This window comes from Vipera ursinii, assembly GCF_947247035.1.
Source record: "Vipera ursinii genome assembly, chromosome: 3".
In the NCBI taxonomy this organism is placed as follows: domain Eukaryota; kingdom Metazoa; phylum Chordata; class Lepidosauria; order Squamata; family Viperidae; genus Vipera; species Vipera ursinii.
In genome coordinates this window covers 12,415,495-12,428,168 of record NC_139516.1, presented here as the reverse complement: position 1 = coordinate 12,428,168, position 12,674 = coordinate 12,415,495, and the positions used below count along the sequence as shown (strand labels likewise).

Below are 12,674 nucleotides of genomic sequence, written 5' to 3'. Positions count from 1 at the left end.
ATTTTATTTCATAATTTAACAAGGAGACACAAGTTCTGTTCCACAATCAACTACATATCTGTTTTAATACTAAATCTAAGATAGTCACTCATATATTCCAGCTTGTCCAATTGATTACTCCTGGAGATTAGAATTGAATAACCCTTTTGATAGCAAAATATTCATATTGCCACCAACCAACAAATAACAACACACTTTTTTAGTAAGTGTTCAGTACACTTAACATTTCCAGAAAAATAGCTAAAACAGCTAATCATGTTTTTGTTGGTATCAAAAGCCACTAGAATTAGTTGGAATTTGCATACTCTGAATTTACCATCTTCAGTTATTGTGCTTTACTCCCATCCTTTTTTTCCTTTTAAGGTATTAATTAAATAAATGGAATATAATTAATTTTATTGTATATTGTATATTACCTCTGGGACACTTAGTCCATATATTTAAGCTGTTGTAATAAAGCCCACTTATTTGTCCTTGCAGCCCTCTCCATTGATGAAGAAAAGGAGATTAGTGTTCTATTTTCCTCACATTATATGTCTAGTACTTGTCTAGTAAAATGTAAGACTAGGTGATCCTGTAAGTGGCATATATGGGTAGACGGCAGTGGTGGGATTCAGCCGGTTCACATCAGTTCGGCAGAATCAGCAGCTAATTTTTTGTTGCCCAGGCCCAGAATGGACTTCCAGAAGTGGCATCCACACAGAGAACCAGTTATTCACATATTTAAATCCCACCACTGGTAGAGGGTGACCGTTTCTTGACAGAAACACTAGACATGGGTAATGTCCTTGGAAATACATAGTCCGTCCTTAGATCTCAGTAAAATACACAATATTGTTGTAATGTGCTTCAATTTTCCTTGTTGTAGAGGAACCTGTTTTCAAAGTCATAGCAGTGGATAAGGACCAAGAAGGCACTGCAAATTCTCAAGTGGTATTTTGCCTGGTTTCACAAACACCTGACCTAAAGCCTCCTCTCTTCACTATTGATTCCACTAGTGGCTTAATACACATTACACAATGCTTGGATTATGAGGTACCGTCATTAAAAACAAAGTTATAATGATGCATACATGAGATCTGTATCTTGGCAGGCATACTTTCCAGTAAAACCATCCAATAAAATTAGACTGTTGCCAGTGCTTGTTGATTCTGTCTTCTAGTCTGGTAGGTCAACTGCTAACCTTAATCCATCACCTTAAACTAAATGGTCATCTTAGCTTTTTGGAATATTGCAAAATGTACAGTTTGGTGGCATGGTAAGTTGAAGGAATGTGGATAGGGCTGGTGTTTGGAGCCAGGAAACTGGCTAAATTTAACTGCATGTTAGCAAATCACAGAGTTATATGGATCTATTTTCTCCTAGCTGACACAACATCACAACATGTGAGTTGGAAGGTAAAATAAGAGGAAAATACCAATGTCTGGCATATAAATTTCCTTGCAAGATAAGAGACTAAAATGCATATTATTTGTACAGATGTTACAAGATAACATTTCAGTTTGCCGAAGACAATGGTTTTTCACTTGAGTTTTCACTTGTGGCTCTAGAATATCATGCAGATACAGGATATATTTCAGAGTGAATGGATGAAACAGATACTTTGATAGATGAATCTAAGTGATTCTTAGCTATTTGAGAGAAGAGAGATTTTGTTTATTAAACTCAGCCATCTCATACAGCCTACTTAATCATGATCTTACATTTTGCCACTCTGTCACTATTATTATTTGGAGGGACTGCATTTTTAGGGAGAAATTACAAAATTCACACCTTTATTTCACAATTTTTAAAAAGGATAAAGATAGCGTCAAATTTATTTTGATAAAAAGATCCTGTTTTTAAACTTTACTGTCTTTCAGGCCAGTCGGAATTTCAGACTTGTGATCAGGGCTTCAGACCGTGGATCTCCATCCTTATCATCAACTGCAACAGTCAATATTGTCGTGGAGGATTCTAACAACAATTTGCCTGTATTCACCCCCCAAAATGTAAGATGCTTAAGATTACTGCTGACAACATGAAAGACTACTTGGCCCAGCCATGGAAAATAAAAGCATCTTCCTTTAACTCACATTTGCAGGTTCACAGAACAAGCTTTTTAGTAATAAAGCATGTTTTCTTTTTGAAGTGCTTTTTTTTGTGATGATTATGAGCAGTTGCATTCTTTGAGATGTTGCTGAAGTGCAGCTCCCATCAATTCAGCCAATATGGCATGGGAAAAGGTCCTGGGATCTGTAATTTTTAGGTTATATATTGCTCACTTTGGTACGCTATATAACTAGTGAACATACTGTAGAATTAGTTTGATTGGGAAGTGACAAACGAGGCATGGTAACCCTATTGTAGCTTCCTTAAGCAGAATAAGAATTCTGCCATAGAATAAAGCTGGAAGGGACCAGTCCAGTCCCCTGCTCAACCAGGAGAACCTATACCATTTCAGACAAGTGACTGTCGAGTCTCTTCTTAAAAATGTCCAGTGATGGAACACTCACGCTTTCTGAAGGCAAGCTGTTCCACTGGTTAATTGTCCTCACTGTTATGAACGTTTGCCTTAATTCCATGTTAGTTCTCTTTTTGGTCAGTTTCCAACCATTGTTTTTTGTCTGGTGTTTTGGAGAATAATTTGACCCCCTCTTCTTTGTGGCAGCCCCTTGAATACTGGAATAATGCTATCATGTCACCCCTATTTCTTCTTTTCTTTAGACTAGCCAAACCTAAGACCTGCAGCCATTCTTCATATGTTTTAATGACAACTGACAACTTTCTGGGACATCATTATTAACGTATGCAAATATGAAGGCATAGGGCATGGAGGTCCTTTTGAGTTCTCTCAGTGGGCAAAGGCCATTGGTAAAATTATTCCCATGTGCATGGTTTTCCTGAGTCAGAGGTATCCGTTTCATTCAGAAAGGAATGCTATTTGTCCATGCCGGAAAAGAAAAGTGATAAATGTTATTGGATGTTACCTTTTGCTTTTGATCATTTTAGAGAAGCTCCATGTACCTTCTGCTTGCATAACCCAATTTAGCCTTTGTCTCTTGGATATGCTATTGCAAAACAGATACAATGCCAGAAATTATCTCTTATGTGTCAGAAACTCTTTCTGTGTCTTCCAAGTATCATGCAGATGTCCCAGAAGGTAGAACCAAAAACGATATCCTTCGCCTCAAGGTGGAAGACAAAGATAGTCCTAATACACCTGCTTGGAGAGCCACATATATCATAAAGAAAGGAAATGAAAGAGGAAACTTTGCCATTGAGACAGATCCTAAAACTAATGAAGGTGTTTTAAGTGTTATCAAGGTAAGGCAGGCTGACAAACACAGAGATAAGATTTCTAGAATCACTTCACTGGCTATATTGACTGTGGGACCTGCAGTGCCACTCCTCTAGATAGTATCAGATTCGGGAAGATGGAAGAGAAGTCAGAATGTATTAATACAAACTTTGTGGTTTTTTTCAGCCTTTGGTCTATAGAACACCGTCTGAGAGAAAACTTCTCATTGTTGTGAAGAATGAAGAGTCCTTCTTTATATGCCAGAGAGGCTTCGTGAGCATCAATGCTTCTCCACAATTGTCTGAAGTGTCAGTGAGCATTAATATCACAGATGAAAATGATGCCCCTCAGTTCAATCCCCCAACTCTTAATCTTCCACAACAAGAAGGGGTGATGCCGGGAACCAGACTTGTACAGTATGTAGCTCAGGATCCAGATACAGGACAACAGAAGATAAAGTAAGTCTTTATGGCTGGTGTTTCTCTGTGAACATTGCTTGAGATCTCTGGAAGTAGCTTTCTTACATTTACTCGTTAGCACAAACTTCTTCTAGATCATGGGTTTCAAACTGTCCGCATCATGTGATGTGTTGCGATGGATCGTGACTTTTTTTCCCTTGCCAGAGCTGGGGTGGCTACAGCTTCCACATGACGCATTGGACCATGGGCCGGCAGTTTGACACTCCTGTTCTAGATCATAGCTTTTTCAGTGATAGTATCCAAGCACAGAATCCATTTTTCAGGTACTTTTACCAAACTTTTTACTTTTTGACAGAAGGAACATCATTACCACTACCATAATCACTTTTTAAATACAACATCAAAGAAAGTGCATTTTTTGGGGGGCGGGGGAATACCCAACTTTTCAAAGCAAATTGTGTGGAACTAATAATTTGAAAGCGAGAGGAATTTGGCCATTTCCACCTTGTTAGGCTTATCAGTTTTATATTTGGGTAAGATGTAAGGATCGTTTATAACTTCATTAAAAATTTAAGATTTGACTGGGTCAGCAAACATTGTAATCTAGTCTGGAAATGCTCTTGCTGTTGCTAGAATCCACTCCCCTAATTCTTGTGAGGGAAATTAAATCTCATAATTACACAGTAGACTTGTTCAGAGGAACTTTCATCTGTTCTTTTTAAGGTTATAAAAGTTTATTGATTGTTCTTTATATTCTTTATTTGTCATTCATGTTTTAAACATTTGCTTTTTTAAAGATATAAAGTAGTGTCAGATCCAGGTGGTTGGGTGACGATTGATGAAAATTCTGGAATTGTAACAGCTGCAAAAACTCTTGATAGAGAATCCCCACTTGTGAACAACAGCATGTACACCATTGTGATTCACGCCATTGATGATGGTAAATTCATTATTTTTGTTTAGTTGTGAATTCTTGAGCTTGGGCAAGGTAAAGGCTCAGCAAGAATTCAAAGTCATTGCAAGCTAATTCAGTTTTGGAACTGTTTTTCTCTATGGGTGTTGTAAAAGTTGGAATGCTAGTATTTTATTCATAGGTAGTCTTTTCTTGATATTATACGAGTGTTACAACAAATCAGAGAACACCTTGATGCAAACAAAGTCATCACTAAAAGTCAACATGGGTTTGTCAAAAACAGATCATGCCAGACAAATCTTATTACATTCTTTGACTGTGACAAAATTAGTGGACCAGAGGAATGCTGTAGATATAATTTACTTGGACTTCAGTAAGGCATTTGATAAAGTAGATCACAACCTACTACTTGATAAGATAGAAAAATGTGGGTTAGATAGCATCACCACCAGATGGATTCGTAGCTGGCTGACCGGCCGTACTCAGTATATGGTCCTCAATGGAACTGCATCTACATGGAAGGAAGTGTGTAGTGGGGAGCCCCAGGGCTCTGTTCTGGGCCCAGTGCTCTTCAACAACTTCATCAACGATTTGGAAGAGGGGATAGATGGGGAACTCACCAAATTTGCAGACGACACCAAGCTGGCAGGAATAGCCAATACTCCAGAAGATAGGCTTAAAATACAGGAGGATCTGGACAGACTCGAACACTGGGCACTATCTAACAAAATGAAATTCAATGGTGAAAAAAGTAAGGTTCTACATTTAGGCAGGAAAAATCAAATGCACAGGTATAGTATAGGTGATACCTTGCTCAATAGTAGTAACTGTGAGAGGGATCTCGGAGTCCTAGTAGACAATCACTTCAATATGAGCCAGCAGTGTGCTGCAGCTGCCAAAAAAGCCAACACAGTGGTAGGCTGCATTAACAGAGGGATAGAATCAAGATCACGTGAAGTACTAATACCACTTTACAATGCCTTGGTAAGGCCACACCTGGAATACTGCATCCAGATGTAAAAAAGATGTTGAGACTCTAGAGAGGGTACAGAGAAGGGCAACAAAGTTGATTGGGGACTGGAGGCTAAAACATATAGGGAATGGTTGCTGGAATTGGGTATGTATAGTTTAACGAAGAGAAGGGTGAGGGGTGACATGATAGCAGTGTTCCAATATCTCAGGGGCTGCCACAAAGAAGAGGGAGCCAAGCTATTCTCCAAAGCACCTGAAAGCAGGACAAGAAGCAATGGATGGAAACTAGTCAAGGAGAGAAGCAACCTAGAACTAAGGAGAAACTTCCTGACAGTTAGAACAATTAACCAGTGGAACAACCTGCCTCCAGAAGTGGTGAATGGTCCAATACTGGAAGTTTTTAAGAGGAGACTGGAAAGCCATTTGCCTGAAATGGTATAAGGTTTCCTGCCTGAGCAGGGGGTTGGACTAGATGACCTCCAAGGTCCCTTCCAACTTTCTTCTTCTTCTTCTTCTTCTTCTTCTTCTTCTTCTTCTTCTTCTTCTTCTTCTTCTTCTTCTTCTTCTTCTTCTTCTTCTTCTTATTATTATTATTATTATTATTATTATTATTATTATTATTATTATTATTATTATTATTATTATTATTATTATTATTATTATTACAGTTGCCCAGCCCATAAGAAACATCACTATATTTGTGATGTTTGTGATCCTATTTGTAGGATGTTGATGTATGTTTCCTTATGTAATGTATGTAATAGATCAAGAAATTTAAATTTTAGTCTGTTATTTGGATCTGAATCATTTAATCAGTTTGACTTTTTTTTATGATGACGGAGGAGTTTATTTTTATTGCTGTTAAAAATAATAGGATGCTTTAAATACCTATGGTACAAAGGAAAATATGAACAAAATGATAAGGGTTTTTTCCATATATTTTTAAAATGACGAGAATCTGTCTTAAAATGTTTTTCTGTCATAAACCATTTCCTGAAACTAGTTCAACTCTAGCCACTCATCTGTCTTATTTATTTTGAAAGATGTCCAGTTGGGATGATGGATTAGGACTTTAAGTTTAGAGTGGATAGAATTTCTATATTGATAATAGAGGTGGCCTATCAAAGACAGTGATGTGGAAAGTTTGCTGAGGAGATCAGATGCCTACAGTCAGGGCTTTTTTCCTCACAGAACGCTCAGAACGGAGTTCCGGCACCTTTTTTGGATGGAACCTTGTAGGGTAGGCAAGGCGGGTTGTATGACATGTGTGAGTTCCGGCACCTTTTTCTTTTACAAAAAAAGCACTCCCTACAGTAATAGTTAAAATATTCCATTTTTTCAGAACTACTCTTACCTTTCAGGTTTTGTGGGGGGTTGTGCTTCAAAAGACAGTTCAGACCAAAAGAGGGGGGAAAAAGTGTGTGTGTGTGTGCGTGTCTCTCTCTGTGTGTGTAAACTGTATCAGACGTAGTTGGATTTACACTGAGAAAATTAATTAAAATGTGAATAATGTCTCCATTAAGAAGAAGGATGGCAGATGGACCATGGCAGTCATAGAATGGATCCCACTTGATAAAAAGCATCCACAAAAAAGACCTACAGCAAGATGGATTGAAGACATGAGCAAGTATTGTGGGCCCAAATGTCAAAGCTGAAGTCCGTATTGGTTGGAAACTTGGGGAAGAGGCCTACATCCTGCAGTGGATAGACAACAGCTAAAATGATGACGGCGACGAATGCCTCCATATACTTGATCTTTTTCTTCTCGTACTATATTGTAACTAGGGGCAACCTACAGCTTCTTCTAGAGTTTTTGAGAATTGCATGCAAGCCAAATGTCTAAATTATGTAGTCTTAATTTGAAGATCCTGTCCTGCTTCTGTAGATTTTCCTTAAAAAATAATAATAAAATAAATCAAAATATTGTTTTCTCTCCCAGGTGTTCCACCATTAACTGGCACGGGTACCATCCAACTTCACCTTTCTGACCTCAATGACAATGCTCCAATGCTAGTTACAACATCCTTGATCACCTGTGAGGGGAAAGGATTGGGTCCTTTTCATATAAAAGCTGAGGACAAAGATTCCTATCCGTATGCAGAACCTTTTACATTCCAATTGGAGGAAGCCTTAGAGGGTACCGAAAACCTCTGGAGATTGGGAGAGAGCTCGGGTAAACGACTGCTAATTGGGGATTATCGTAGCCTTTGATTTCACCACTTGGCAAGGTTTCTTCTGGGAATGGAGAGGAAGTACTGAAAACTCAAGGATTGTCAGCCCTTCAAGGCAGGCCAGGTCAAAAAACAAAAACCACGTTCCATAATTGATACCTTACTGTTTAAGACAGAAGCCCCTAAACCAGACATGTCAAACACAAGGCCCGGGGGCCAGATCCGGCCCGTGAAGTCATCCTGGAAACAGTGAGGGAACGACCCCCACTGCCTTGGCCCTGGCCCAGAGACCCTCCTTCTGCCAGAGACCCTCAGATCTGTCCCACTCCTGCCCAGGCCCCCATAGGCACCCTTGATGCGAACGATGTTCAGCTGGCCACGCCCACCCAGTAGGCCATACGCACTTTAGCCATGCCCACCCAGTAGGCCACACCCACCCAGGCCACACCCACCCGGCCCCCTGAGGGCAACTGCAATGCTGATGCGGCCCTCAATGAAATTGAGTTTGACACCCCTGCCCTAAACCTTTTGGGTACCAGGGACTGGTTCCGTGGAAGGCGGTTTTTCCACAGACCAGGGGGAGCATGGTTTTGCATGCTGCTTGGATCCCGTGCGTGCATGGATGGGGCTTCGCTTGCTCGCGTGGCCCAGTTCTGGCAGGCCATGGACCATTGCCAGACCTTAGCCTGGGGGCTGTGGACTTCTGGTTTAAGCTATAATAACAGAATGTTGAAAGCCTGTTTTGAGTTTCCCTGTTTGCCGTTATAGAATGAAAACCAAGGTGGGATTATTTTGAGTTTCTTTCTCATGTTTGGTTTAGTTTCTGGACGGCTTAATAATTTATCTACATCTCTCCTAATAAATCTTGCATATTTCCTCAAGGTGATCTTTAAGTTCCTTTGATTAATTAATTGATTGATTACATGCCTTCAATCATTTTCAGCTCCTAATGACCATATAGATAGATTCTCACCAAGACGATCTGTTCCCAACCTTTTTTTCAGATCTCCCAAAAGTACACCACTATAACTGAATCAATTCACTTTTCTGATGGCCATGTTCTTCTATTTTTCGTTTCCATCTTAGAAACTTTTTCAGAGGGCTGGGTCATCACATAAAATGTTTACAGTTAGTTAATTTGAGCCTGATCATTTGTGCCTTGAGTGAGAACCCAGGATTGATTTTTTTTGGTAAATTATTTGTTTATTTTCATAGTTATTCATGGAATTCTCAGGATTTTCTAAGCCATGACTGAATGTTTAAATCCATTCACATAACATGTTAAGGAATGAATTAGTCTGTAATCATCTGTCTTAGATGCTATAGGTTCTCTGGCTTGAGCAGGGAGCTAGACTAGAAGACCTCCAAGGTCCCTTTCCTATTCTATTCTATTCTATTCTATTCTATTCTATTCTATTCTATTCTATTCTATTCTATTCTATTCTATTCTATTCTTGATTCATAAAATACATTAAACAGTAAATAAATCCGATGTTGGGTCCACCCAACATATGTAATTTTAAAAAATCCAGTATAGGGGCCCTGCTGGTGAAGCAGTTTAAAAATAAGTAATTAAGGCTGGGTATACTTTTTTTAATAATGTTCCTTCATTTTCTTGCCATTGTCAGCAGTTCTTTTGAAGGCTTCTAAGCAGTGAGTGTTAAATTTCATTTCTTCAGAAGTATTCAAGGCAGGTGGGCAGCTAACTCAACTTGTAGAAGTCTTTCCTGGATCTTTCATTAAAAACCGAGCCAGCTGCAAACATTTTATTTATTTATTTATTTATTTAGATTTATATACCGCCCTTTCCCGAAGGACTCAGGGCGGTTTACAGGGCATTTAAAAGAAAGTCAATACAAACGTTAAAACAAATTTAAAAAGATTAAATAGAACCCTGAGAAAATTAAAACCCAATTAAAATTAAAATTAAAAAATTCTCAGCCTGGGCCAGAGAGCTCGAAGAGCCAGGTCTTCAGGTCCCGGCGGAATGAAGGGAGGTTGGGGGCAGTCCTAAGCTGCCTAAGGTTTCTTCCTCCAATGAGTAGCACTAGCATAAACCTGCTAGTCTTTTCAGCAGCTAGTCCTCAGCTTACAACCATTTGTTTAGTGACTGAAGTTACAATGGCACTGAAAAAGTGACTTATGGCCATTTTTTACACTTACAACCATTGCAGCACCTCCATATGATTTTGATCATATGATCAAAATTCAAGCACTTGGCAACTGGTCCATATTTATGGACAGTGTCCCGGGGTCATATGATCACCATTTGCAACCTTCTGACAAGCAAAGTCAAGGGGGAAGCCAGGTCCACTTACTTGTGTTGCTAACTTAACAACTGCAGTGATTTACTTAACAACTGTGGCAAGAAAGGTCATAAAATGAGGCAAAACCCATTAACTAGCTCACTTAGCAACAGAAATTTGGGGTCAACTGAGGCCATAAGTCAAGGACTACCTATATCAGCGTAATAATCTTAGCACGGATGTAATAGTTGAAGATTGGTGCCCATTTGTCTTCCTTCTCTCTGTTTTGTAGATAATTCTGTTGAGTTTTTTATGCTGAAAAGTCTCCCTCCTGGCGATTACTTTGTGCCTCTCCTTATTCGAGATTTGCAAGGGTTTTCCAGGCAGCAAACTCTGGATGTCCATGTGTGCTTTTGTCCTGATGGGATCACTTGTGAGCAACGCCATTCGTTGAAAACTGCATCACTGGGCCTCAGTGGAGGAGCAATTGGCATAATTGTGGCCGCATTTCTATTACTCTTATGTGAGTAATGTGACAATTATTGACTTTTTATTTGACTTGTGGAGGAGCAATAAGCCAAGGAACGCAGTTTGCATGGAGTCTAGATAAGCCGTAGATGAGTATTCCATACTTTGTTCAGCCATTCCCACTGTTACTAGTTGGGGATGATCAGTCATTGTCTGCCATCAAATTTAATCTTACTAAGCCAGATTTCAGAGGAATTGTAATTGGTTATGATATGTAAAGTGGACCACATCTTTTATTTAATTATAATTTATTTTCACCCTCTAACCTTACAGACCAACTTTTGTATCCTACATTGTTCTTAAAATCACTTTATAGTCTGCTTTTGGATTGTTGTAGAGCTATGCAGAGTTCGTATGAAATGTTAAATAAATCTTGGCTGAGTTCACATCATGGTAAACTGGGAGTTTTGAAACCCAGGCTTTTGAGCAAACAGTAATGACCTTGATTAAAGTTTACATAATTCTAGTACAGTGGTGGCAAAACTATGGCACGTGTGCCACAGGGAGCACTCGGAGCCCTCTCTGTGGGCACGCACGCCTCACTCTTTGGCTAAGTTTTTGCAGGAAAAAGCCATTTCTCAAGCTTCTTCCTAGCCAAAACGCCACCAGAGTGAGTGCGCTGTTTTCAGCTTTGAATTATATCAAATCTGACAGCAGAAACAGACTAACAGATGACCTGAGAGCTGCATGGGTTGCTCTCAAACTTACAAAGTATAAGCCAAGGTTAGACAAATTACCAGCAAGCATACAACAGCAAAAATCACATTAATTGTTCAAAATCAAGCCAAAAGCAAACTTTTACCTTTCGGTAAAAAGTTGTTTGTATCATCGAAAGCTTCGTTATTGTGTTTTTCTTTTAAGACAAAAGATGTTAATGTATGAGTTGTTTTTTTTCCTAAACTAAAACCTCAGTATTCAGATTAAATTGCCATGTTGGCATTTTGGGATAAATAAGTGGGTTTTGGGTTGCAATTTGGGCACTTGGTCTCTAAAAGGTTTGCCATCCCTGTTCTAGTATAATAGATGAACAGAGTGGGTTGACACCCACACAAAGCTAAATGCAAACCAACCTATTATGGCTTAACTCAGGCCTGCATATGGATTGTCATGTGACATAGTAGTGTGAGAAAATGGCTTGCTTCCAGAAGTTGATTGATTCCAAAGGTACCAAGATCATTTGCTATACAACTGAGCAAGATGAGTAGAACCCTTCTTTAGTATTCTCCTTGACCTATGTTTCTTAAGGATTCTTTTCAGTTGGTTGTATATACAGAACTTTGTGGAATATTTTTCTTTCTGGTCTGGGTATAAATTCCGCAATTGAGTAAAGACATCTGATTCAATACATTTCCACTTGATTTTCACAACTTCAGTGAGACCATCAGCTCACGGGAAATTCTATCAAGTCATGGTCAATAAATCACTGTAGTTCCAATATTTGTTCCCATAGATAACTGGTATTCTTTTCTTATTTGGCCTTCACTGAACTGAGTGTCTGGGTGTGACTGGATACATGGATCATATTAAATCACAATTTGTTTAATTGGTTTGCTGGATAAGCCATATGTGGCTGGGTCCAACCCTCGTGCTGGGCCTTAAACTATGATTTAAAAATCATAATGTTTTGGATTCACCGTACATGTTAAGCAAAATCAAATAAACCACACGGTAGGGAGGCAGGTTGTATAAACTTAGTCCAAATGTATAAAGAATACAGCCAAATGGCTCTTCAATCATCTTTTTTTGTTGGCAATTTTACTTTTCCGTACATTCAGTTACACCCTTGGACTGAAATTTTTGAAGTATCTGAGAATCATCTATTTTGGTTATGCTGCTAGGTCAAGCACATGAGTGGGCTTGTCACTCTGTGCCTTGTGAAATCAGCTCTGCCCTCTTTCTTAGATGCCACCAGTGGCAAAGACTCTTGACCTGAATTAAAAAGTCTGCTGTCCCATCTCCTTATGAAATAATTCGGTTTATCATTCTTCTGTGCTTCCAAGAATGTTTATGATTAGCAATCAAAACACTTTAGGCTGCTATTCTGCCTTCTTCCCCTGTATTCCCATATTGCATATTTTATTGTGAGAAGAGGAGGAAAAGGCAGGAAACCAAAGGGAGGTGATGCCCCCCCCCCAAAAAAAATCT

At 39.1% G+C, this 12,674-nt stretch overlaps 2 protein-coding genes across 2 annotated transcripts in view; both read left to right on the top strand.

Moving 5' to 3' along the window:
* The window catches only part of TUBB1 (tubulin beta 1 class VI), a 917,325-nt gene that overhangs the window by 815,188 nt on the left and 89,463 nt on the right, over positions 1–12,674 (top strand). The window lies entirely within an intron of this gene.
* LOC310637616 (cadherin-like protein 26) overlaps positions 1–12,674 on the top strand; it is a gene marked incomplete at its 3' end in the record, with an annotated part of 34,614 nt that overhangs the window by 17,063 nt on the left and 4,877 nt on the right. The window contains exons 6-12 of the mRNA XM_083358119.1: positions 869–1,035; positions 1,863–1,991; positions 3,121–3,306; positions 3,467–3,738; positions 4,497–4,639; positions 7,524–7,757; positions 10,294–10,524. Coding sequence (XP_083214245.1) covers positions 869–1,035; positions 1,863–1,991; positions 3,121–3,306; positions 3,467–3,738; positions 4,497–4,639; positions 7,524–7,757; positions 10,294–10,524 — 1,362 coding nt within the window. The remainder of the gene's footprint in view (positions 1–868; positions 1,036–1,862; positions 1,992–3,120; positions 3,307–3,466; positions 3,739–4,496; positions 4,640–7,523; positions 7,758–10,293; positions 10,525–12,674) is intronic.